At 41.5% G+C, this 25529-nt stretch overlaps 1 protein-coding gene across 2 annotated transcripts; it reads right to left on the minus strand.

Moving 5' to 3' along the window:
• Window positions 1-29: 29 nt before the first annotated feature.
• LOC307015627 (volume-regulated anion channel subunit LRRC8D) lies at window positions 30-24989 on the minus strand. Of its 2 annotated transcripts, XM_079644369.1 has the most exons (8): window positions 20756-20843; window positions 19347-19398; window positions 17059-17098; window positions 11895-12482; window positions 10377-10627; window positions 4319-4696; window positions 2855-3137; window positions 30-1533 (listed from the first exon to the last, which is right to left on the minus strand). In XM_079644369.1, the coding sequence occupies exons 4-8, from the start codon at window positions 12432-12434 to the stop codon at window positions 694-696; spliced, it is 2292 nt and encodes a 763-aa protein (XP_079500495.1). In that variant the 5' UTR covers window positions 12435-12482; window positions 17059-17098; window positions 19347-19398; window positions 20756-20843; the 3' UTR covers window positions 30-693. The 2 variants fall into 2 exon arrangements, with proteins under 2 accessions (XP_079500495.1, XP_079500494.1); XM_079644368.1 differs by lacking the exons at window positions 17059-17098; window positions 19347-19398; window positions 20756-20843 and adding exons at window positions 23319-23669; window positions 24895-24989.
• Window positions 24990-25529: the final 540 nt, after the last annotated feature.

Raw genomic sequence — 25529 nt, forward strand, 5'->3', positions numbered from 1 at the left:
CAGTATAAATAAAACCAACAACAATAGGAATAGATACAAAATAACATTTATTCATTCACTTTTTTCTGTATTGCTTCTATTATTTCAAAAAGTTCAATACAAATATTATTGCATAAACATGAAGTGACCTCAGTGTGGCAAACACCCAGTGGTAATATCAGTATTATTGTTAGAAATACTAATTATAAGGCTGATAAGTGCAAATAACAGCAGAAAAGTCAGTATTTGTAATGCATAGGTTCATAAAGAGTAATTATCATTTATTTTGGTGTTGGAGATAAGTACAACCAGACACACCAGCATCCGGTTGGATTACAGTTACTAGCATTTAACACTCTCAGTGACCTATTTTAATAAAGTGATACAGCAGGCACAGTAAGAAACAAGCTGATCAACTGGGATTATCAAAAAATAATCATGTTTTTGTTCTCAAGTGGCCATAAGACTACGACTGCACCTTTTCATTGGTTCCTTTTTTTTTTAGCATCTTATTAGTTGATATATATTTTGTATTAACAATCTGAATCTGTAGAGTTATCAAAGCTGTCAGATAAGAGTAATCGGTACAATATTAGCTTCCAACATGTATTGAAGTAGAAGTATAAATTAGCAAACAATTACAGTAAATACTCAGTTAGCGTACCTCAACATTGATACTTGAGTAAACTGCATTTCACAACTGGTGTTAGAGACTTAGATCTGTGATTCCAGAGCAGAAGAGAAACTCCACTGAGTAGGAGAATAGTACGGGAAACTGTCGGACTCTGGGCGTGAATTACTCTCTGAATATGCACCAGAGGGGGGGCAAGATCTGCTCAGGAAGTCCCTAACTCTGGGGGGCAAAGAGAGAAACAGCCAGTCCTCCACCAGCAGACCCCCCCCATGCAACCCGGGGCAGGATCCCAGCTCAGCGGGCAGATCCTCCAGACTGTTACTGCGCAGATCCAACCTGCACAACCGACTCAGAGCTGCAACCCCTCTGGGTAGTGCACTGAGAGAGTTGTGCGCCACATTAAGGATGTGCAGCTCCAAACAGCTACTGAACAGCTGAGAGGGGAGTTTCTCCAACCTGTTCCCACTGAGATCCAGCTCTGTGAGCAGCTGCAGCGCTTTCACCTCAGCAGGAAGCACCTCCAGCAGGTTACCAGCCAGGAACAGCTTTCTAAGGCGGTGCAGAGTGAAGAGGGCTGGAGGAAGACTCTGCAGCTGGTTGTTGGACAGATCCAGGAGCTCCAGACCTCGCAGAACGGCAACACTAGCGGGTAGTGAGAGGACTCGGTTGTAGGCGAGTCTGAGGCAGGAGAGGCGGAGCAGAGCAGCCAGACTGAGCAGCTCCTCCAGGGTCCGCAGGTTGTTGTGCTGCAGGTCCAGAGTGCGCAGGTTGGTGAGGGAGAGTAGAGCAGACGGTAATCTCTCCAGCCGGCAGTCCTGCAGCAGCAGCTCCGTCAGGTCCACCATCCGCTTCAGCCCTGTGAGGACCAGCAGCCTGGTGCCCTCGTTGAAGACCTCCAGCCTCACCAAGCTGCCCGCCACCTACCATACAAAAATAATACAGCTTTATTTATATATATATAGCACTTTTCATACAACACATACAGCTCAAAGCGCTTTACACAATCACACATCACAAGTTATAACAAGAAATTCAAGAACGTTAGAGGCAAAATATAACATTTTAACAGGTTAGATACAAGGAAGATAATAAAATGAAATAATGGTTTCTCTCCGACAGAACAATACGAATATAATTTATTAGTCTGTTTCGTGGGAGCACGGAAATGTTGAGGACCTCAAAGTGTTATGTTAGAAATGTACAGTATGGGCCCAAGCACAGAGAAACTGCCGGATGCTAACTTGCATAATTTGCACAAATGGGGCGAAGCCTGCGAGCTAGTTCAGGCAGTCAACTCGAGCACTTATGCCGCCCCTTGCCACTACCAACCAACAGAGTCTCCTTAATATGCCGCTCTATTTAACCTGCCAGATATCCCTCCATGCATTGCTTGCTGCTGCTGTTGCTGCAGCTACCTCTACGTCGCTGCTGCTTGCCTGCCCCACCACCACCCCAGCTTCCACCTGTAGGCTCTAGTTATTTAATCATCACTCATCGTGCTATGTATATCTATGGAGTGATGAGGCCTGAGCCTAGTCGCCAAACTTAACTATATGCTGTTTCTAATAAACATGTTAAAGCAACACGTGAGTTATCTGACTGAATTAGCATAATGCAGACAATAGTTAGAACATTTCTTTTTTTTACAATTTTGGAGTGTTTTCGGAGGTTATTGAATCAACTTCCAAGATCGACAACGGCAATTTTAACCAGAGAAGGACCATATTTGTGCTCCCGGTGGCTGATTTTGATGAATTTTGGGTCCATTTTAAAGTTCTAGGAGACTAATATCTGCCATTCTTGATCCAAAAATGGCCAGAAAACATAATCAAATGGTATAAAAAACGCAAATAGCAAATTTATATACATATATACACCGTAAAAAGACAAAGAATACACAATATGTATATATAATATCCTGCTTTGTGTTAATGTACGTTTGTATTTCCACATATATATTTTTTTAATGCTATTTTATTTCCATTTGAGATGGTTACAGTTTGGATCAATAAAGTACTTCTTATCTTATCTTGATATAAAATGTTCTTGATAAGTTAGACTGTTCTATTAAAGACCAATATATCACAGCAACAGAAATATAGACATTTTGTTGTTTCTTTGTATTCTGTTTCTGATTTGATGTAGAGCGTCTTTGAGCACCAGGAAAAGTGTTATACAAATTAAATGTATTTGTATTATTATTATTATTATTATTATTATATTAAAGCGGCAGACCAACACCTCACAAAGCTCCCCGGGGATCCTCTGCAGCATGCCTCTGATCACCAGCACTCGGAGGTGACGTAGTTGTCGCAGGCTTCCTAACGCCCAGCTGCGACCCACACCGTTATCACTGCTCAGGCGTCCGGAGAGGTGGAGCTCGTGCAGGCCTCGGAGGGAGGTTACCCAGCCGGGGATCTCTGAGGCCTGGGTGAAGGTGAGGTGAAGGACCTCCAGACGCTCCTGCAGGACCCCCAGAGCCCCAGGATCCACCGCCGCTGAGCAGTGGTAGAGGTGGAGCTCCCTGTTGGGGGAATACATAGTTAAAGGTCTCCTACTATACTGTTTATCAACAATATATCACAGGTCTCAGATATATCCAGAACCTGTCTCTGATTGGCTGAAACACCAAACAGATCATTGCAGCATTACCCATAATCCCCTCTGTTTCAGCCCTGTTTCCAAAGTGCTGATTCTCTGTCTGTTACTTTAGATGAAAATAAGGAGCCCCTCCCCACGCCCCTCTGAGAGAGATTAGCCACATTCACACCAAGTACTTTGCTGTACTTAGTACCCCCATGGAACTAAGTGCAGATCGCGTTCACACGGGAATAAGTTCCCTGAGGGAAGATTACGCAAATGAAGCCGCTGACGTCACTTCTTCTTCTTCTGCTTTGGGTTTACTGGCAGGCTGCAAACACTTCACGGCGTATACTGCCACCCGAAGTCCCCAGCTGGAAGTCCCCGGAGGCACAGGCTTCAGTAGAAGCTGCTGGGACTCCCAGCAGCTTCTACTGAAGCCTTCTGAGTAAATCGCCAGAACGCCAACACCTCCTCATCTCCACGGCTCCCATGTTTACTTTTGAGTTGCCATAATTTATTCTCTCTCCGTTGGTGCGGGGCGGTTAATGCTAATGCTAATAATGCTAATGCCAGCAAATACAATGGCGGCTTCACAAAACTTTTCAGAGTTTTACGGGCGTGGTTTGCAATTTGCCCAGACAATCGAAATTGGTACTTTTTTCTCCCCAGGATAGTACCACCTCTCTAGCAGGGACTAAAAATGGGGGAAAAAGTTCTCGTAACTAAGTTCTTAGTTTGGTGTGAACCCAAAATTCCAGGCACTAACGGAACTAAACGGGAAAAGTAGGGGGAGGGGGTTACCTTGGTTGGTGATTGGCTAATGGTTACACAAGCCAAAACATCGTTATGACATCATAAAGTGGCCAAAATCTGATCAGCTCATTTTCAGACAGGTTTTTATAGAAATGGATCAGGACAAAAAGAGAGAGAATCTTTGTTCCTGAAACTCAGGACACATGTTTATGTATAAAAGACATGAAAAAGTGAATTTTGCATATTAGGTGACTTTTAAGATAAAAACACAACAATCAATACAAAAGAACAGTCACTTCAATATCTTTGGGAATGTACATTAGTGCAAGATTCTGATTCCGATGTGATATTAAAGCATCCTGAACTCACCTGAGTGATTTCATGTTGGCTACCTGTGCAGTAAACCTGGCCTCGGTGATGAGCTCCAGCTTGAGGACGTGCAGCTGGTTGAGGGTGAAGAGAGCTGGAGGAAGACGAGGAAGAGCCACGAGCTGCAGTCTGGAGCTTCCCTCTGAATCCACGCTGCTCATGGATCTCAGCTTCTCTTCCCCCCAACGCCTCTCCAAGCTTTCCTCCAGCAGCCGGCTCTCAGTGACCGGAGACAGAAACACGGACAGACGCTGAGCCAGCAGGGGGTCGTACTGGTCCAACATGTGCAGGAGGAAGGCCAGATCGTTCCTCAGGTCAGGAACATCTCTCAGAGAGCACAAGTCCTTCAGTGAGTGGAAGGAATACTGACGTAGAGAGCTGCAGAAAACACAGAGGGGGAAATATATCAGACATTTAAAAGGTCACCTATTAGGCAAAATCCACTTCTCCATGTCTCTTCTACATCAACATGTGTCCCCTCTTCTTCATGTCTCTTCTACATCAACATGTGTCCCCTCTTCTTCATGTCTCTTCTACATCGACATGTGTCCCCTCTTCTTCATGTCTCTTCTACATCAACATGTGTCCCCTCTTCTTCATGTCTCTTCTACATCAACATGTGTCCCCTCTTCTTCATGTCTCTTCTACATCAACATGTGTCCCCTCTTCTTCATGTCTCTTCTTCATCAACATGTGTCCCCTCTTCTTCATGTCTCCTCTACATCAACATGTATTCCCTCTTCTTCATGTCTCTTCTACATCGACATGTGTCCCCTCTTCTTCATGTCTCTTCTACATCAAGATGTGTCCCCTCTTCTTCATGTCTCTTCTACATCGACATGTGTCCCCTCTTCTTCATGTCTCTTCTACATCAAGATGTGTCCCCTCTTCTTCATGTCTCTTCTACATCAACATGTGTCCCCTCTTCTTCATGTCTCTTCTACATCAACATGTGTCCCCTCTTCTTCATGTCTCTTCTACATCAACATGTGTCCCCTCTTCTTCATGTCTCTTCTACATCAACATGTGTCCCCTCTTCTTCATGTCTCTTCTACATCAAGATGTGTCCCCTCTTCTTCTTGTCTCTTCTACATCAACATGTGTCCCCTCTTCTTCATGTCTCATCTACATTAACATGTGTCCCCTCTTCTTCATGTCTCTTCTACATCAACATGTGTCCCCTCTTCTTCATGTCTCTTCTACATCAACATGTGTCCCCTCTTCTTCATGTCTCTTCTACATCGACATGTGTCCCCTCTTCTTCATGTCTCTTCTACATCAAGATGTGTCCCCTCTTCTTCATGTCTCTTCTACATCAAGATGTGTCCCCTCTTCTTCATGTCTCTTCTACATCAACATGTGTCCCCTCTTCTTCATGTCTCATCTACATCAACATGTGTCCCCTCTTCTTCATGTCTCTTCTACATCAACATGTGTCCCCTTTTCTTCATGTCTCTTCTACATCAACATGTGTCCCCTCTTCTTCATGTCTCTTCTACATCAACATGTGTCCCCTCTTCTTCATGTCTCTTCTACATCAACATGTGTCCCCTCTTCTTCATGTCTCTTCTACGTCAAGATGTGTCCCCTCTTCTTCATGTCTCTTCTACATCAACATGTGTCCCCTCTTCTTCATGTCTCATCTACATCAACATGTGTCCCCTCTTCTTCATGTCTCTTCTACATCAACATGTGTCCCCTCTTCTTCATGTCTCTTCTACATCAACATGTGTCCCCTCTTCTTTATGTCTCTTCTTCATCAACATGTGTCCCCTCTTCTTCATGTCTCCTCTACATCAACATGTATTCCCTCTTCTTCATGTCTCTTCTACATCGACATGTGTCCCCTCTTCTTCATGTCTCTTCTACATCAAGATGTGTCCCCTCTTCTTCATGTCTCTTCTACATCGACATGTGTCCCCTCTTCTTCATGTCTCTTCTACATCAAGATGTGTCCCCTCTTCTTCATGTCTCTTCTACATCAACATGTGTCCCCTCTTCTTCATGTCTCTTCTACATCAACATGTGTCCCCTCTTCTTCATGTCTCTTCTACATCAACATGTGTCCCCTCTTCTTCATGTCTCTTCTACATCAACATGTGTCCCCTCTTCTTCATGTCTCTTCTACATCAAGATGTGTCCCCTCTTCTTCATGTCTCTTCTACATCAACATGTGTCCCCTCTTCTTCATGTCTCATCTACATTAACATGTGTCCCCTCTTCTTCATGTCTCTTCTACATCAACATGTGTCCCCTCTTCTTCATGTCTCTTCTACATCAACATGTGTCCCCTCTTCTTCATGTCTCTTCTACATCAACATGTGTCCCCTGTTCTTCATGTCTCATCTACATTAACATGTGTCCCCTCTTCTTCATGTCTCTTCTACATCAACATGTGTCCCCTCTTCTTCATGTCTCATCTACATTAACATGTGTCCCCTCTTCTTCATGTCTCTTCTACATCAACATGTGTCCCCTCTTCTTCATGTCTCTTCTACATCAACATGTGTCCCCTCTTCTTCATGTCTCTTCTACATCAACATGTGTCCCCTCTTCTTCATGTCTCTTCTACATCAAGATGTGTCCCCTCTTCTTCATGTCTCTTCTACATCAAGATGTGTCCCCTCTTCTTCATGTCTCTTCTACATCAACATGTGTCCCCTCTTCTTCATGTCTCATCTACATCAACATGTGTCCCCTCTTCTTCATGTCTCTTCTACATCAACATGTGTCCCCTTTTCTTCATGTCTCTTCTACATCAACATGTGTCCCCTCTTCTTCATGTCTCTTCTACATCAACATGTGTCCCCTCTTCTTCATGTCTCTTCTACATCAACATGTGTCCCCTCTTCTTTATGTCTCTTCTTCATCAACATGTGTCCCCTCTTCCTCATGTCTCTTCTACATCAACATGTGTCCCCTCTTCTTCATGTCTCGTCTACATCTACATGTGTCCCCTCTTCTTCATGTCTCTTCTACATCAAAATGTGTCCCCTCTTCTTCATGTCTCTTCTACATCAACATGTGTCCCCTCTTCTTCATGTCTCTTCTACATCAAAATGTGTCCCCTCTTCTTCATGTCTCTTCTACATCAACACGTGTCCCCTCTTCTTCATGTCTCTTCTACATCAAAATGTGTCCCCTCTTCTTCATGTCTCTTCTACATCAACATGTGTCCCCTCTTCTTCATGTCTCTTCTACATCAACATGTGTCCCCTCTTCTTCATGTCTCTTCTACATCAACATGTGTCCCCTCTTCTTCATGTCTCTTCTACATCTACATGTGTCCCCTCTTCTTCATGTCTCTTCTACATTAACATGTGTCCCCTCTTCTTCATGTCTCTTCTACATCAACATGTGTCCCCTCTTCTTCATGTCTCTTCTACATCTACATGTGTCCCCTCTTCTTCATGTCTCTTCTACATCAACATGTGTCCCCTCTTCTTCATGTCTCTTCTACATCAACATGTGTCCCCTCTTCTCCATGTCTCTTCTACATCAACATGTGTCCCCTCTTCTCCATGTCTCTTCTACATCAAAATGTGTCCCCTCTTCTTCATGTCTCTTCTACATCAAAATGTGTCCCCTCTTCTTCATGTCTCTTCTACATCAACATGTGTCCCCTCTTCTTCATGTCTCTTCTACATCAACATGTGTCCCCTCTTCTTCATGTCTCTTCTACATCTACATGTGTCCCCTCTTCTTCATGTCTCTTCTACATCTACATGTGTCCCCTCTTCTTCATGTCTCTTCTACATCAACATGTGTCCCCTCTTCTTCATGTCTCTTCTTCATCAACATGTGTCCCCTCTGTGGAAAGAGACTCTGAAAGTTTCAGGAACAAAGATTCTCTCTCTTTTTGATTCATTTCTCTAAAAACCTGTCTGAAAATAAGCTGATCAGATTTTGGCCACTTTATGATGTCATAACGATGTTTTGTCTTGTGTAACCATTAGCCAATCAGCAACCAAGGTACCCCCCCCCACTGAATCTCCTCCTAGAGCACCATTGAGTTCTTTGTAACCTAATCTCTCTCAGAGGGGCGTGGGGAGGGGCTCCTTATTTTCATCTAAAGTAACAGACAGAGAATCAGCACTTTGGAAACAGGGCTGAAACAGAGGGGATTATGGGTAATGCTGCAATGATCTGTTTGCTGTTTCAGCCAATCAGAGACAGGTTCTGGATATATCTGAGAGCTGTCATATATTGATGAAAAACAGAATAATAGGGGACCTTTAAACGCTAGTTCAAAACACAGTGTAATACTCTAATCCTTTAATCAGACCGCTGGTATGCAAAACCTCATGGGATGTTTTGTTGAAAGGTTTTTGAACAATTACAACCTTTGTAGTCTACTTAGAGCAGGGGGGGGTCAAACTCAAATACACAGTGGGCCAAAATAAAAAAAAATGGGTACTAGTCGAGGGCCGGACTGCTTCAATGTTTATTGCAGAACTGATTGAAATGAACTTATTGCACATATTAAACCTGGAACTAACAAAGCTTAAATGATTGCCTATAAAAACAACATTAAACATTAAATAATCAGTTGCATTCATTTCTTATGGCTCTATCTGCAGCTTCTCCAGAGTCATTTCTTATGAGTACATTTTCCCACAGGCCAACAACAGCTTCAAAAAAACTATTTCCCTCAAAGAGAAACCAAACATGCCCTGTTGTCGTGAGAGAGAAAGTGCAAAAGGAAACATCCATTAAACTCAGTGTGCTGCTCTGTGATGCTAGCTCAGATACTTGGCATCTCATCTTGGGTGCAAGGTCATCAATGTTTGGGGTCAGGCTCTGAGCTGAGGAGACCCTCAGGATGGAGTGAAGGTGTGCGTGCAATATACCGGCGGGCCAGATCTAATAGGAATTAGAAATTATCCTGCGGGCCGAAATTAAATCCACCAAGGGCCTGATTTGGCCCCCGGGCCTTGAGTTTGACACATGTGACTTAAGAGTCTACAAAAATAATGAAATTCTTGTTCAAACAAAGTGAAAAGTTGTATATTTATAAGCCAGTTAGACTCCTCTGTCTTTTTGTAGTTTTACATGTTTTAGTTGCTGCAAATGTTTTAAAAGCATAAAATGCAATCTGTAGTTTGTTGAAACATACAGAAGACAACAAGTATCATAGTGATTATTTTCACTCGCCCCTCCAGAAATATAAGTTCAATACTTTCTGGCTTTTATGCTCTGTTTTGGTCTCCTCCACTTTCAAGGCCAATTGTGCATTCCCGTGCTCCTTATATGGTCCCATCTCCCATTTTGGGAATTCTTTCTTTTTGACGTCGGTTAATTTAAAGGGGACCTATCATGCAAAATGCACTTTGTGATGTCTTTTATACATCAATATGTGTCCCCGGTGTGTCCGGGAACTCACGCAGCGTCAGAAAATAAAACCCTTTCTCTTTTCCTCCGTACCCAAATCTTTTAAAAACGGGGGTACAACGAGCGGATACAGATTTGCTGCCGATCTGACGTCAAATCGGCAGCGGACAATGGGGGATCTGTTTAAGCAAAAAACTTCACAGACATGTTTTGTATAGGTATGGCCCTACAATATATGTTTCCAATATAGCATGATAGGTCCACTGTAAAGAAACATTTGGAAACAACATGAGCAATAAAGACTTTGATAGGTTTCCGAGTTTCTGTTCTGACTTGATGGAGCATTTCTATGGGGATTAGTGTTAGGGTTTGTCCTAAGGCTAAGCTCATATTTTCCGATTGTTCCAACTGTTCTTTGTGGGGTGTTCCTTATAAGCTCCATCTAACATGTAGCCATTTTATTGTGTTTCAATGTTAGAGTATTGATGAATGCAGCCTTTAAAGTTCAAGGTTCAAGGTTCAAGGCTATTACTGTCAGAGCAACATATAGCTACAATGTAGTTATGTCAATGAAATTCTTAGGTCACAGGTTTATAGGGTTAGGGTTTGTCCTGAGCTCATATTTTTCAATCGTTCCAACTGTTTTTTGTGGTTTGTTCACTACAAGCAACCCCGTGATTCAATGTTGGAGTGTTGATCAGTACAGCCTTTAAAGTTTGGCACTAACCTGTGTAAAATCCAACTGAGGGTGTAGAGGTTCAGCAGGCCGTAAAGCCCCAGCAGGGTCAGGTAAGCCAGCAGTAGTTTGCGTAGAAGAGAGGAGAGAACATGGATACACTCGAAGGTGGTGTATCCCACCAAGGCCTCTTCCTCTGGGCGACAGGTGTGTGTGAAGGAGAGGGAGCTGAGCAGAGGGATGGTGTAACTGAAGATCACCGTCACCATCAGCAGTTTGAATACCGTCTGAGCCAAGTACACCTGAAAGCATGAAAAAGGGGGTTCGATTAATACATTGATATTCAACCAAACCTGATCAAACATGGATTTGTGTCATATAGTATTTATTGATTTGATACATTTATCACATTACACAAACACAACCGAACATTCCCAACATTAGACTATGAATACTTGCAAACCTTGAGACCTCAGTAATCGGGAGCATTTCAAAACCACCGCGGGGGGGGGGGGGGGGGGGGGAGCTAGTGGATCGCCGGAGCTGTATTAGATTAACATTAACATGCTTATTGTCGTTGTAAGTGCACTGCCTCGCGGCCTGTAGCAGGAAAAGGAGTGAGCAGAGGGTAGAGTTATCGATTCTTGCTCTGTTTTCTGTGATATATCTCAGACTTTCAGTTGCGCGCGCTAATAAAGAGACGTGTTACCATGGAAACCAAACAATGGTGTAGCTGTATTAAAGTCCGAGTGGAAACAGTCACGAGTAAATCTGTTTTTGTCAGAAATCGGGAGAAATGTGGGAGAAATATGACCCCGGGAGGAAACCGGGAGAGGGCAATGAAATCGGGAGTCTCCCGCGAAAATCGGGAGGGTCGACAAGTATGGATATATGGCAGATTACAAAATAATGCAAAAAATAAATAAAAAATGTGCCGTTATTTGTGCCATATTTTATAGTTTCTTAATACAAAAGCATCATCTAAAAGCTTGTTGCGCTAGAGTTGTGCAGTGATGATGTATTTTGATTCATCGCAAGGGCTCTCTCGCCTAGAAGTGAATGGGATTTTATTATGGTTATTGGAATATTGTAGAAACTTAGCTCTGCAAACACACATTTATGAAACTTTGTTTAGCAGGTTAGTCCTCATATAGTAACATAGCTTTTATAAAAGTTGAAGCATAAGGGCAATCTCCAGAAGCAAAAAACTAATAATGACATCACCACCGCTAAGCTAAAGGCGGCTACTGTTTGGCGGGATGTAGTCTCATTTAGACACTTGTTAGCACCCACCCTTAGAAAGACATGTTAAAGCTTTATTTTATGTGAGAATGTAGTAAACTTGTGTTAAATACCGACCGGAAACTCATTAAAAAAAAACATTGACTTTAAAACAAGGGAGCCTAGAAGTGCTAACATGCTAACAAATGTCCAGGTTGAGGACTTATTCCTGCACTACTCTATAAACACAATGTCTTGTAACGCTATTAAAACTTTTACTTTTTTGGACAGCAGGTTTCAACCTAAGATCTACGATACATGTATCCATTAGACTAGAGGATCTCTTACCTTATAGATGACATCAGCGCTTTCCGAGTGGGACCGAAACTTCCTGACCCTTTCGAACAGTGCTCTGGTTTGTTCCCCGTCACTTTTATCCAGACTGATCACCTGCCTGGGACTGTCCACCATGAGAGAGAGCTTGGAAGAAGGAAAGTTCACCTGGGACCCGAGGGATAAGGACGAGATGTTGGAGTGACAGGAGTGTGCGGAAGGACATGGAGAAGGAGGGGTAACGGACGCACTACCTAACCTCTTTAAAAGGGGGCTATCTGTTCCTGAGTCTATGCTCGATCCTCTGGTTCGGACTACCGGAGCTGAAGATGAGTTTGAAGATAGAGGAGGTTGAGGCGGTTGTCTTTCCTCCACTACTTCCTTCTCTTGGATGCTTTCCTGTCGGGCGGCGTGAGACAAAACCTGAGATGTCCATGGGGACTCGCAGCATTTGGACAAGATGGCGAGGAAGTGCTCTATGCGGGCGGAGGTGTGAGGGAAGTGGAGCCAGAAGGAGCCGCTGGCCACCAGAACCAGAGACTGCAGCATGGCCATGTACGGGAAGAAGCGGGAACACAGCGGCAACGCCTCGTGGTAGCACACCTGAAAAGGGATAGACAGTTAAACCTGCAATTATGAAGTTGTCAGACGCAGAAACAATTTGTGAAAACGAAATGTGTAAAGCTATATAGCTCCACATTCAGACAATACAGAGTAAAACACATCCAAATGTTTAATTAGGTATCTTAGCGTCAATCAAAAATAATGTTTTCTTAACTTTTTGGCCATAATGCCTTTATAATGGACACATATATGGCGCATTTCCACTGCAGCGGGTAGCCCCGTTTAAGCGTCCTTAATCGTCCTCAAGAATGTATTTCCATATTGCGTAGCACCGGCTACACTGTAAAACTTAATAAGTTGTGGTAACTTAGAAAAAGTATGCAAACTCGTTGCCTCACAATAAGTAAGTTAAGTTAACTTACTTATTGTCAGTACGAACAACTTGTGTAATCTAGGTGTGCTTCAATTGATTTTGAGAAGTACAGTTGACAAAAACCTTTTAAGTTATGTAAACTAAATTGTTTAAACTTATGTGAACAAAATGGTGTAAACTTATGTAAACTAAGTTATGTAAACTTAAAAGGCATGCTTTGTATTAACCTATTTTTTTGTATTTGTGTGAACTCAATGAACAAATTCAACTTAAATATACAAATCACCAGAACTTAACCCTTTTCAAATTTGACTAACTCGTAATTTCTAAGGTTTACTATTAAATTAAACAAACTAATTCCTGCTAACTAAGATAATTGTACCACAACAAATCTCTAAACACGTTGTGTAAACTCCCAACAATCTCCAAAAAGAATGCATTAAAAACACAAATTGATTCAGTTGCAACATAACATTTATTTTCAAGTGCCAACAAACAGTGCTTTTTAAGTACTAAAAACCCTTATCTTAATAAAAACAGCAGTGCACAACACACCAATTGTAAACAGTGTCCCCATAGTAACAAACTTTTATCATAATATTTAACAGTGCAACTTTTTTAAGTGCCAAGTTCTATCTGATAGCTGATGACTATCTTGATTAAGGTCTAATCCAATAGAGCGTTTCGTAGCGTTAATAGCTTAGGGGAGAGGGTTTTGGTTCCCAGTCCAAGCATCACTCTTTGAAGGAACATCAGAGTATTTGCCATGCATTTTGGGTAGTCTAAATGCAAAGCATATATCAGGCCAAATAACATGCAAACAGCTACAGCTACAGCTTTAGTTCACATCAACTGAGACATTTGGTGTGTTAAAGAACTCTGGCCATTGTTGATGTCTTAGCAATGGTGAGGTTCCTGCAGTCGACAGGATCTCAGTGTCTGCTGTGCTGCACTCACTCGTTTCTGATCTTGTTGAGCGTGATGAAATGGTAGTTAAATGGAGAGTCACGATAGGGATGATTTTCAGTGTAGCTCTTTCAGGCAAATCTGATATTTCCGTCAAATTGCAGAGTGCGTTATTGAAGTCTTGGTCTTCATACTGAAGTTTAAATTCATACTGCAGAGATAATTTATCCCTGAGTTGAGCAATCAATTCTTCGACGGAATCCGGTCTCTTATTTAAAGTTAACTTCATAATAGAATCTTCGGTGAGGACAACTCTCAGCAATAACCGTTGGTCCATGTTGAGGTCTTATCCTGGGGAAAAGGAAGACATTTGTGAGATTGCCACAATGCTGAATTCACATCGCTCAGCATAATATGTACCGTTTAAGGGTAACAAGCTGTTTGCCTCCAACTCTGTAGAGTGACAGGGGGAAAACATCGTTCAGTTCACATAACTGTGTGACTGAAAAGGTGGACAAATGGCTTCTAGACAGCTCATATGCTCGCAGATGCTCATCATACCAGGAAGTCATAAGTCTGCAGACAAAAAATATGTCGGTATTGATAACCACAATTTTAGTTATTTGTCTGAAATCCGGGAGCCCTGAGCAACATCCAACTGAAATGACCATATCAGCACTGTACTTAATGCCATCTATGCAGACAGATGATGCTACAAGGACTGTGTACTGCTGGGCATTCCTGTGATGAAGAAAGTTCTGCACATTTTCAGGAAATGAAGCCACCATGGCAGACTTTACTTTATTGATTTCAACAGATGGTTTGAAAAAGGAGGTGGAAGCTAAATGAAATGCTATCATTTTGGTGTCTGAGAGCTAAAGTGAGGGCTACATTCTTGAAATTGTGAGAATGCCTCACAACTTTTTTGAAAAACTTGTGTTGTCCTTCAAAACGCATTGTCCACACGTCACACAATGGACCAAACTTTGGAATCGATTGAGGGTAGTGCTCAATGTCGTGGTGCTTTGGGCGAATTCTTTGATTTGGGAAAACTTTCTGAAACAAATCTCGATGTTCTGAGATCTTGCATTCAAGAAAGTGCAACGACTCCTCTGTGAAGCTTGAGGACACTGACAATTCGAGCACATCTTTTAGGTTCATTAAAACCTCCCATGTTTCATCTCCTCAGGAATGTGATGACCAACCAGTAGTGGCAGAAGTCGGAGTAGTGTCCAATTGTTCCCTTTGAGGAAAAGGTCTTCGTGATGAGCTGGGGTTGATTTGTTCTGTCTTTAAATGTATACGGAGACTTCTTAATGGCCCCATTCAGGAATTGAAGGGAGAAGTATTTCTTTGATATCAGTGCCTTCAAACACAAGGCCAATTCAGTTGGAACGATACCCTCCAGAAGATCATGCAAAAGGTCTGGTGGGAAACCATCGACAACATGAAAGTGTTCCAAGCTTTCACTAAGTGGACAGCTTCCTTTGACACCATATTGTTGAGCCATTGTAGAATCATGCAACACATCTTGCACCTGTCTGTCATGGTTTTCTTTTGTTCTTAGTTGGAATGAGCCTCTCCGAACTTCCTTGTGTTGTATTTCCTCCCGCGTTGCCATACAGAATCGACACATCTGGCTAACTCTGAAGCGTTCAAAGAAGCCTCCTAAAGAATGGGCAGCTAAATTGTCAGCAGCCACAAATAATACAGTGCCTTTTATGCTAGCTCCTACCTGCTCGACATATACACCATGTTGCTCAAGAGACACAAGGTCCTGGATGAGAGGGTGGAGAATTTCAGCATAGCCATGGCCTTTGATGTTGTCAACCTTGCAAAGAATAGCAAGCTAAATGGAATGAAGAGAAGAGCGATATTTAGGGGGCAGATTGCCAAGTACCCAGTAGATAGCACATAGCTTGTGTTTCTTTCTCGAGGTTCCCAAGGGGTTAGCTACCTCAAAATCATCTATGTACAAAAACAGAGCAATCCTGAACTCTTAATCTGTCAAGAAAGAATTGCCTTTAAAGTGGGAACCATCCCTGTGCGATTTGTATCCCTGTGAAAAGATGTTTTCAAGTGACATGGCCTTGTCCAAAATGTCTCCATTGCTTAGCAAAGTCTGCAGCATTTCCAGTATGGGGACATACACCACTGACTGCTTGTCGTTTTTTAGGTGAAATTCAACAGGCTTTACCAAAGAGAATTCTCTTGTAATGTATGATGTTTGTCTTTTAGCAGTTGACAATGATCCCCCAGCAGAAGTGAATTTCAGGAAAACATTATTCTCAGTGACTACTCTGGCTATCTCGCTCACTAAAGAGTTATCAGCTTCTTCACAATGTTCATTTAGTATTTTTCGAATTGAGGAATGTAGCAAGGGCTTCGACAGCAAATACATTTGGTTGACCTGCTCTATAACCTCTTGCATTGCACTTTCAGAGATGTGAAGAATTGATGACATCTTCAGATAAAGAGCAGCAACATTATGTTCCAACTGACTCTCCAAATCGTCCACATCTTCACCGAACTCAACATCCTCAGCTTCAGGGACACTATCCTCAGCTTCAGGGACACTATCCTCAGCTTCAAGGACACTATCCTCAGCTTCAAGGACACTATCCTCAGCTTCAAGGACACTATCCTCAGCTTCAGGGACACTATCCTCAGCTTCAGGGACACTATCCTCAGCTTCAAGGACACTATCCTCAGCTTCAGGGACACTATCCTCAGCTTCAAGGACACTATCCTCAGCTTCAAGGACACTATCCTCAGCTTCAAGGACACTATCCTCAGTTTCAGGGACACTATCCTCAGCTTCAAGGACACTATCCTCAGCTTCAGGGACACTAACCTCAGCTTCAGGGACACTATCCTCAGATGGATCATTCAGATTAGGGGGAAGATCTTCAAGTATATTCTCTGAAAAAATGTCAGGTTTGAATGCTGACCTATCCTGCATCTGATGTCCTTTGCTTTTGTGTGAATTAAAGGTGGAATAAACATTGCTCTGAAAGTTACAGCCTTGATATGGACAAGTCACCTTTTGCTTCAACTTCAAATGTCTTCGCAAATGTGTGAAAAAATCTGCTTGACTGCAAGGCTCTATAAAGTCGCATAGCTGACAATGGAACGCTGTTTCACTCACTTTCTCGATATCCTTACGAGTGTGCCATGTTGATAAGTGAACCTTGAGTGCATTAAAAGATTTAAATGTGCAAAGGCATTCCCTATGGAGGCATGGGAGTGGTGATGTCCTTGTATGGCAGCCATGTTTGAGGCGGTAATGCTTAAGTAAAAAGCCTCTTTTTACAGAGCAAAATGAGCAGAACTTACAGGTCCACTGCATCGGAGGTTTTCGATCTGCTTGGGAAATCTGAAAATCAAGAACGACAAACCAACAAAAATAATCAAACATGACCTATACAACCATTTAGAAACTACAGTGTTGTATTAACCTGATTTAGAATGCAAAACGTGTATTATGAAATATGTGAAAGTGAGAAGAGGACTAAATTGCATCCATGCTATTGTTGTGATCAAATTCTAGTGATGTTAAAGGTCCCATGTCATAATTCCATTGTTGAGGTATACTAAAATAGATTTATATTGTGCTATTTTCCCAAATCACATTGGTTTCTCATACAGCATCTCTGTATAGTATGTAGGGATGTAACGATACCCAAAACTCACGGTACGATAATATCGCGATAACAAGTCCACGGTACGGTATTTATCGCGATATTGAATAATAAAGGGAAGAATAAAAAAATTCAGATTTTTTTTTCAATAAAACATTTTTTTACTCGGAAAATGTTTCTTTATTACATAATAAATCTGATTTTTACAGCCTTTTTGTAGGATAGCAGTATTTTAAAGTGTCAAAAACAAAGTGACAGTAACAGACTGGAACAAGAAAACCAGTGTTTTTGTACCTAGTAGTACTACCAAACAAAGTAAGCATTTTCTTTATGCCACTGCATCTCACAAATAAACAAGGACATTTAATAATCAGACCCTGCAATAAAATAAATCAAGTTTCACTTTAGTTTTTCAAGTAACTCAACTCAAACTCACTAGTCACTCACTCAGCATCATCAAACAGGTTTTTAGGAATATGAGAATATCCACATTTCCAGGTATTTATAAGCTGGGATGTTTGGGCATTTACAATATCCCCGGCTCTGGAAAAAACTCTCTCGCTTGGTACTGATGTTGCTGGGACACCAGTGGTCGCGTTAACCGAATATTTTATTTAACAAAATCTGAAAGCAGTCTTTCATTTTGACAGATTAGAACAAACTCGGAACAGCACCAACTTTTCCCCAGAGCCAGGCTCTGGTGTTATGCCGTGTTATGCATGCCCTCCAAAAGGAAATGATATAGTTTCCAAACCGTACTTTGCAGTACAGATCAATACATGTCTGGGAGGTTTTGCTTTACGCTGTGCGCGTCCCGCGAGGTGCATGCACACACGGCATAATACCGCCCCCCCCCCCTGTTGACAGTTCACGAACATGCTCTATCGTGAACTGTTCAGACCCGACGGGTAATAAGGGATTATGACGGATATTTTACAATCCTGTCTGTCAAAATGACGGACAGCGAAAAAGTCTAACGCCAGGCTTATTGACATGGCGAGATATAAATATATGGTTGGTACTTGTCAATGTCTCTAGGTGTGTAAATGTAGCCCTGTAAATACAATGTCCTTTTGTGTTATCTGTTGTTTTATTTTCATGTTGTAACCTACTTGCTGCCATGTTGGACAGGTCTCTCTTGAAAAAGAGATCGATGATCTCAATGGGACCACCTGGTTAAATTAAGATTTTTTTTTTAAAAAGTGTTTTTAAAAAAATGATATTTAAAAAAAAAAAGAATTTGTTTTAAAAATCGCGGTAGATGTTGTCAGTCTCACGACGGTATTGGGAAGTTTATTTACCGCGATACCGCGATATTCGGTATATCGTTACATCCCTAATAGTATGTGTATTCACTGAATTTCACTCTCTGTCGTAAACGCCTTGTTGGAGTTCCCCCCCCCCTCCCTGTGAGCCCAGTGTGCTCTGATTGGTCGGGACGTTGAGAAGCTCCCAGCTGTAGTCTGAGCTGCAGTGTGTGCTCCATGGCGGTGTGGTTTCCTGATTGGCGATACACACCTAAACACAGCCAAACTCATCCTGAGCAGACACAAACACTCACAGCCGAAGTAAAAACAATAAGTGTGGCTTAATATTGAGTAAGAAAAAGGTTTATAAACGCTGTGAGATCCCAACTCGTCTGTCAGCGCTCACAGAGCTCTATGCACGTCAAGGCTCTGGGTGGGGCAACTGGGTGTTCACACATCATAACGGCCAGGAAGAAAAAATTGGAAAATGAGAAATCTCCAACGAGGCGTTTTGGGGAGGTATTTTCTGTGTTAGAGTTTTACTCGCTACAGGGTGTACTTTGAGGGTTTGTGACTCTGCAGACCATTTACATGCAGAAAAACCTTCATAACACACAAGGGGACGGGTAATAACCGGAAAAGCATGACATGGGCACTTTAACATAAAGCTCTTACGCCGCTGCTCATAGAAAAAATACAAACGATCAGAGAGGAATTGTGTAGTGTGTAAAAATACCTTTTACTGCTGTAATCATGGAATGTGTGGAGTTGCCACTATCTGTTAAATCCTGAATGGGAAAATATATATATATTTCTAGCAAAAACATAGACATTTAATCGATTATAGCAAAGATTGCAAACATGACAAATCCTCACCACATTTTTTTAAATATGGCATAGCCTTTAAATCACAAAGACCTGGATATTATAACAATCAAATACATATTATTCAACTGAGTATGCCAGCCAACATCTTCACTATTATAACAGATTATGGTTGCATTGAATGTAAACACTATACTCTTTTTAAATGTAGGCTAATATCAGCTTTTATGCTATGCTAATTTAAATCAAGTTTCACCAAATGCACTTTAAACATATGCAGGAGTGAAACAACCATTTCAGTTGGTACCTCCATATGATTATTGTAAAATAAATTATTAAAAGGTAATAGCCTACTATTACTGTGTAATACATGATTCAACTGTCACACATTGTTTGGGATTTTTTGTTTTTTGTGTTGAACATTTCAGGAGATATATTTTATATTTGAAAATTGAAATCCATTAATCTGATGCACTTTGTTAATTAAACAATTAAAATAGAAAGAAACTGATTGTATAATTATCAACAGTGACTTCAGACGGCAAGAACGTTACATCTACACCTCACGTGGGAACCTGACGACCCCCGCCACTCCCCGTTGCGGCGAATTGTAATGCCCACAGACACAGCCGCCAGACACATTTAAAAAAGAGCGAGTCGCGGTGAAGTAATGCCCACTACATGGCCAAGCCAGCCCCGCGGAGCTTGCACCCGCAGTCTCCACCCAGGCACGGCCTCCCATAGCGGGAGGGTCTCTCCGCAGCTCCGCAGTGAAGGCTTGCAGCACCGCGGAGCTGGCGGAGGGACCCGCAGTCTGCACCCATGAACGGCCGCCCGTAGCGGGAGAGTCCCTCCTCAAGCTCCCGGTCCCGCACTGCAACCCGCTTGGAGTATATACTGATTGGCGCTCACACGTTGTGAAGTGTAACTTTATACTTTGTTGTATAGGCTAATATATAACACTGAAAACAGCCACAAGTCACGGCATTAGGCTAACACACTGACATTAATAATGAAGTTACTCACGTGCTAGTCTTTGTTCAATGCCTTCTAAACAGAACCTCGACTCATACAAAAAGTACTTAAAAACGTTTATGCAGATAAATCAAGTCAGCCCTCGTCTATCTCCATATATTAAATGTTTTAAGACTATCTCCTGGGCCAAGCTGCAACACGATTTTGCCACATTATGTCTGCAATAGTTAGCATTAGCTAACATTAGCTAACGTTAGCTAATGTTATCTTAACTAGCAAGCATATAAACCTTAAGATTAAATACAACAAGACAGCAAAACGGTTGGGATTTTAATATCTACTCACCAAAGCAGTGTGCTAAGCACAAGATTCACTGTAATGTGACAATGATAATGACCATAGCGGCTAGCCGTTGGGGGACGTCCATCCGCTGCAGGGCATGCTCATAAATGTTCCAGAAAGTTCCAGAAAGTAACTTTGAGCGCGAAGTGGTCAAGGAGTGATCTGCGCATGTCCTAATGTTGAAAAAAAAAAAACATTTCCACTAACTTAGCTAAATTAGCTCACATCAATTACATTGAGTTAGTTAGGTTTTTCGACCCTGTATTACAGCTTAATTATTTAAACTGAGTGTTAATAACAAGTTAATAAAAAGTAAGTAAGGCTTACTTATTCATTCTTATTTAACACAATGTTAGGTTTTACAGTGTAGCGGGTACTTTTTCCCTCTTTTTCCGGCCCCATAAAATGGTGGTTCTATCAGGCCAGGGCCAGGGCTGAACTAGTGACGTCAACACTCTCGACTTCTGATTGGTCAGAGAGAATCGTCACAAGATCGCGCGCGAGATCATCCCTAGTGTCGCATATATATCTAGAAGCAAGCTTGCAGCATTTTTATACACAGCATTTTTTGATGTTCCTACATCTCATTGGGGATGATAAAATCCAGCGGGAGCTCGACGGAACAACTCGAAATGTGAAAGTGTTCCAGGATGTCTCTGCACAGATGCCCCGCCTACACTGCGTTGCTACCCCAGGTCCTAAACTGTAATGGAAATGCACCACGGCCTCAGACGGCCAGCGAGGCAGTCCGAGGCCTGAACGAGGACGCTTAGGGACGCTTAAACGGGGCTACCCCGCTGCAGTTGAAATGTGCCAATAGACAGATTTGAAATGGGCAGAAAAGGGGGGGACAACAGAAAGGCCAACAGGACGGAGTCAAACCAGGGTCCACTGCAATGCTCTTGGTAAATCTTTAGCATAACTTTTTAAGGTGCAGGGCAGTGAAATAAAGTTCAAACGAGCAAACCAAAAAAAAAAAAATTAGGTTTTGTCAAGGTATTGGCTAATAGCAATAGACAGACATATGGTGTAACCAATCAGAGAGCTACTACAGAAAGCCTAGGGCTCATGGGAAACTAGGTTGGTTGTCAGAGTTATGTGCACACGTGTAAGGATGTCACGATGTTGTTGAGGAGTGAATAAAACTACCTTTGAATACAAATGAACTGTATCCGCCAACAGTTTATTTGACAGGTTTATCTTACATTAGATTACATAGATAGATAGAAAACAGGTAACATTTTAGTTTTTATACTACCACCTGCCATCTGACATTCCTCCTTTATTCCCGTTAAATACAACAACATCTACAGGCAGTCCTTTATTAGCAAATCTGAAGATAAAGGGGTACACAAAGCATCATGATTTGATATGAAGGAACATTGACCTAACCCTAACCCGTATTTGACCAGTTAAAAGGGATTTTTCAGACCACTTGATTAATTCAAGTCCAATATTCACTCTCTTTTATTTCTGATTTTGGTCTCCTCCAACCCCTGAGGAGACTATCTGGCAATTTAGCAGCTAAATGTTCCACTAGCAAAATATAGCATTTATTAATCCTCAGAACTTTTTTGCTGCCTTCTGAAGCCTTACTCCGGTCTAACGAGAAATTTGAGATGAAAACATTAGAGTCGCGGACCAGAAAACCAATAACCTGAAGTCTCTAATGGCGCATTTCCACCACAGAGCGGAGCGCGGTTTAAGCGTGCCAAACCTGGCCCATTTTTGGTTGCATTTCCACTCGGCGTAGTTCCGGCTAGCGGGTACTTTTTCACAGTTTTCTGGCTCTCTAAAATCAAGGTTCTTTCCGGGCCAACAACCGGGCTGAGTATGCTAAACTAGTGAGAGAATCGCTGGCAAGGGGGCTACAACTACAACAAAAAGAACATATTTGACCGTGATTTAATTGTAATACAAGTTTCAAAATGATGCCGAAGTAACAACATACTGATACCGGTTAGTAAAAACCATGAATTAATGCTTTGACAAGTCTGCAGACAGACGGCAGGCGAAACACCTTTTAAAATGCGTGTTTTCTGAATGGAGATCGGCTAAGCTAAAGCAGTATATGCTCCGACCGTCCACACTCACAACAACGACCTACAGACATAAATGAACCAGCGACTGTATTCTCCATGACACAGACAGTCTGTGGTTTGGACTTGTTTAACTTTTGTCTAGTTTCTGAACAGATATGAGGAGCTGTGAGCTCTGAGTGCTAACAGCTAACGGCTGATGTTGGTTTTCTGTGATTCTCATTGAAGATGACGTCACGGCTCCGCCTACACTGCGTGACTATAGTTACTGCCCCAGCTACTAAACTGTAATGGAAATGCAGCATAAAGTGAGCCTGGCCTACCAAGGCCTAACTATACCGTACTAAGCCGTGCGAGGCCCTGCAGTGGAAATGCGCCATTACAACACTCAAAACTAAGGGAATCTGTTACTTTGTTCGTTTTTAACTGAAAATATTTATTGTAGCTGTTTAAGGGAATTACATTTTTTACCTGTGCTGCTGCAACATTTTCAATAACAAAGGGAACACACATTAGTATGACAGTACCTGGCTAATGTAGACGTACTGCTGGTAGACCAGATGTGTGCGTCGACCCCTCGCTGTAGTGTGAGTATTTGGGCTGATGTTGCGAGGAACATGGTTTGGGGTCTTTGAAGATGGAGTCAATGCTTCCCTGTTAGAAGAGGGACTAGTGGTGTTTGGAGGGACCAGTGGATCCAAGGGAATGCAAACCACTCGGTCCCGGGACAGCTGCTCCGTGCAGGCCAGGACAGACGTCATCAGCATCAGGACCACCAGGTAGTCCATGAACACCTCCCACCACGGCTTCAGGAGTTTACACCGGCTCTGGTGCTGGTTCAGAGGAGCCAGCTCCGACAGGGAAAACATGGCGACCCTCTAGGGGGGAAATAATCGGGAAAATGGTGAATAAAGGTCTTGGTTATGAACATAAACTGATGTTCAAGGTTCAAGGTTAGTTTATTTGTATAGTAATAATGTAATACATTATATTTATATAGCACACTTTAAAGGTCCCCCATTATACTGTTTTTCATCAATATATCACAGGTCTCAGATATATACAGAGCCTGTCTCTGCTCCACATAGGCATTTGACACATAATAATTAAAAACAAAACAAACACACAAATAAAAACAAACAAAAACAATTCATTAAAGTGATAAAATGCTGGCTGCAGCTAAAAGTGCCATGATAAGGCACGGTTAAAGGATCTCAGGACAGGCCGCATCAAAAGGAAAGGTCTAACTTAGCGAAAGGTTTTTAACTTTGATGATGTCATAAAGTAGCGGTCAGCTGATCAAGATAAACAAAGTATCATCACGGAAAAAATTTAATAGGAAAAAGAACTTTCTGGCATTATATCGTCAACAGATGCAATGCAAAAACATTCATAATACAACTGACTACTGGGAATAATACACATGGAAGACAGTAACACAGAAACATGCTGATAACCAATTATTGATGTACACAGTTAATTTAACACTCTGAGATAAGGACCATATGTTCACTGGAAGTGTTAAAATTGACTCTTTAATTGTATAATTAACACTTAAAGGGAGGGATTTAAGTGTTAAATGAACACTTAAAGAGTCAGTTTTAACACTGAGAGCTAGTGAACATATGGTCCTTATCTCAGAGTGTTAAATTAACACTCCGGATTTTACTGAGTATCTGGTATCTTTGAACTGCATCTCATAAATCTCTATACATTAATAAATAAATGTAACTATATTTCATTATTTTGTGTTTGTGTGTACAAATAAAATAAAGAAATAATTAAATAAAGTACTGGTCTGGCTTATAATAATAATAATAATAATAATAATAATAATAATAATAATAATAATAATAGTACACATAATAATAGTTATAATAAATATAATAATAATAGTAAAATAATAATAATAGTAAAATAAAAATAATAATAATAATATAATGAAACTAATAATGTGATAAAATAATATATATAAAATCTTCTAATACAAAAAGAAGCCTAAAACTTCTGTCCCTTGTAGGAAACACTTTTAAAGTCTGCTACCTGGTAAAAAAACACAAATAAAAACGAAAGAATTTATGTTATTCATGTAATGTCACCTACCTGCGTTAACGACTTGTCCTTTCTCCCTCCCTCTCTCCTCTGATCAGCTCTCAGAAGCTCTCATACCGGCGCTGTCTGGTTCTCTCGTGAAAAACTCCAGAAACGTACAACAAACTCCTCCTCAAACACAGCTTTTCAAACGTTACCATGGCGGCGAGGGATGTGGGGGTAAAGAATCTAATTCAGCTCTTCAAGAAGGGGGAGGGGGGGCTTTAAACTTTAACTCCTTCAGACTCTGAGGAACACATTGTAGAAATATCTGATCAACAATTCACAGCCACAACGAAGTACTGGATATCAGAGGTGGGAGAAGTACTAAAATCTTGTACTTGAGTAAAAGTAGAAGTACTCAGGTCTTGTTCTTGAGTAAAAGTAGAATAATTCAGATCTTGTACTTGAGCAAAAGTCGAAGTACTCAGATCTTGTTCTTGAGTAAAAGTAGAAGTACTCAGATCTTGTTCTTTAGTAAAAGTAGAATAATTCAGATCTTGTACTTGAGCAAAAGTCGAAGTACTCAGATCTTGTTCTTGAGTAAAAGTAGAAGTACTCAGATCTTGTTCTTTAGTAAAAGTAGAATAATTCAGATCTTGTTCTTGAGTAAAAGTAGAAGTACTCAGATCTTGTTCTTGAGTAAA

The sequence above is a fragment of the Notothenia rossii genome (assembly GCF_949606895.1).
Source record: "Notothenia rossii genome assembly, chromosome: 8".
Lineage (NCBI taxonomy): Eukaryota > Metazoa > Chordata > Actinopteri > Perciformes > Nototheniidae > Notothenia > Notothenia rossii.

Bases quoted from the DNA above. Each gene is read 5' to 3' on its own strand.
- LOC307015627 (XM_079644368.1), bottom strand. From the start codon at position 23,660: ATGTTTTCCCTGTCGGAGCTGGCTCCTCTGAACCAGCACCAGAGCCGG. The intron at 12,483-23,318 runs GTACTGTCATAC...ATCCCTTTTCAG, and splicing joins AGTACGTCTACATTAGCCAG to GTGTGCTACCACGAGGCGTT. The intron at 10,628-11,894 runs GTAAGAGATCCT...TCATGCTTTCAG, and splicing joins GCGCTGATGTCATCTATAAG to GTGTACTTGGCTCAGACGGT.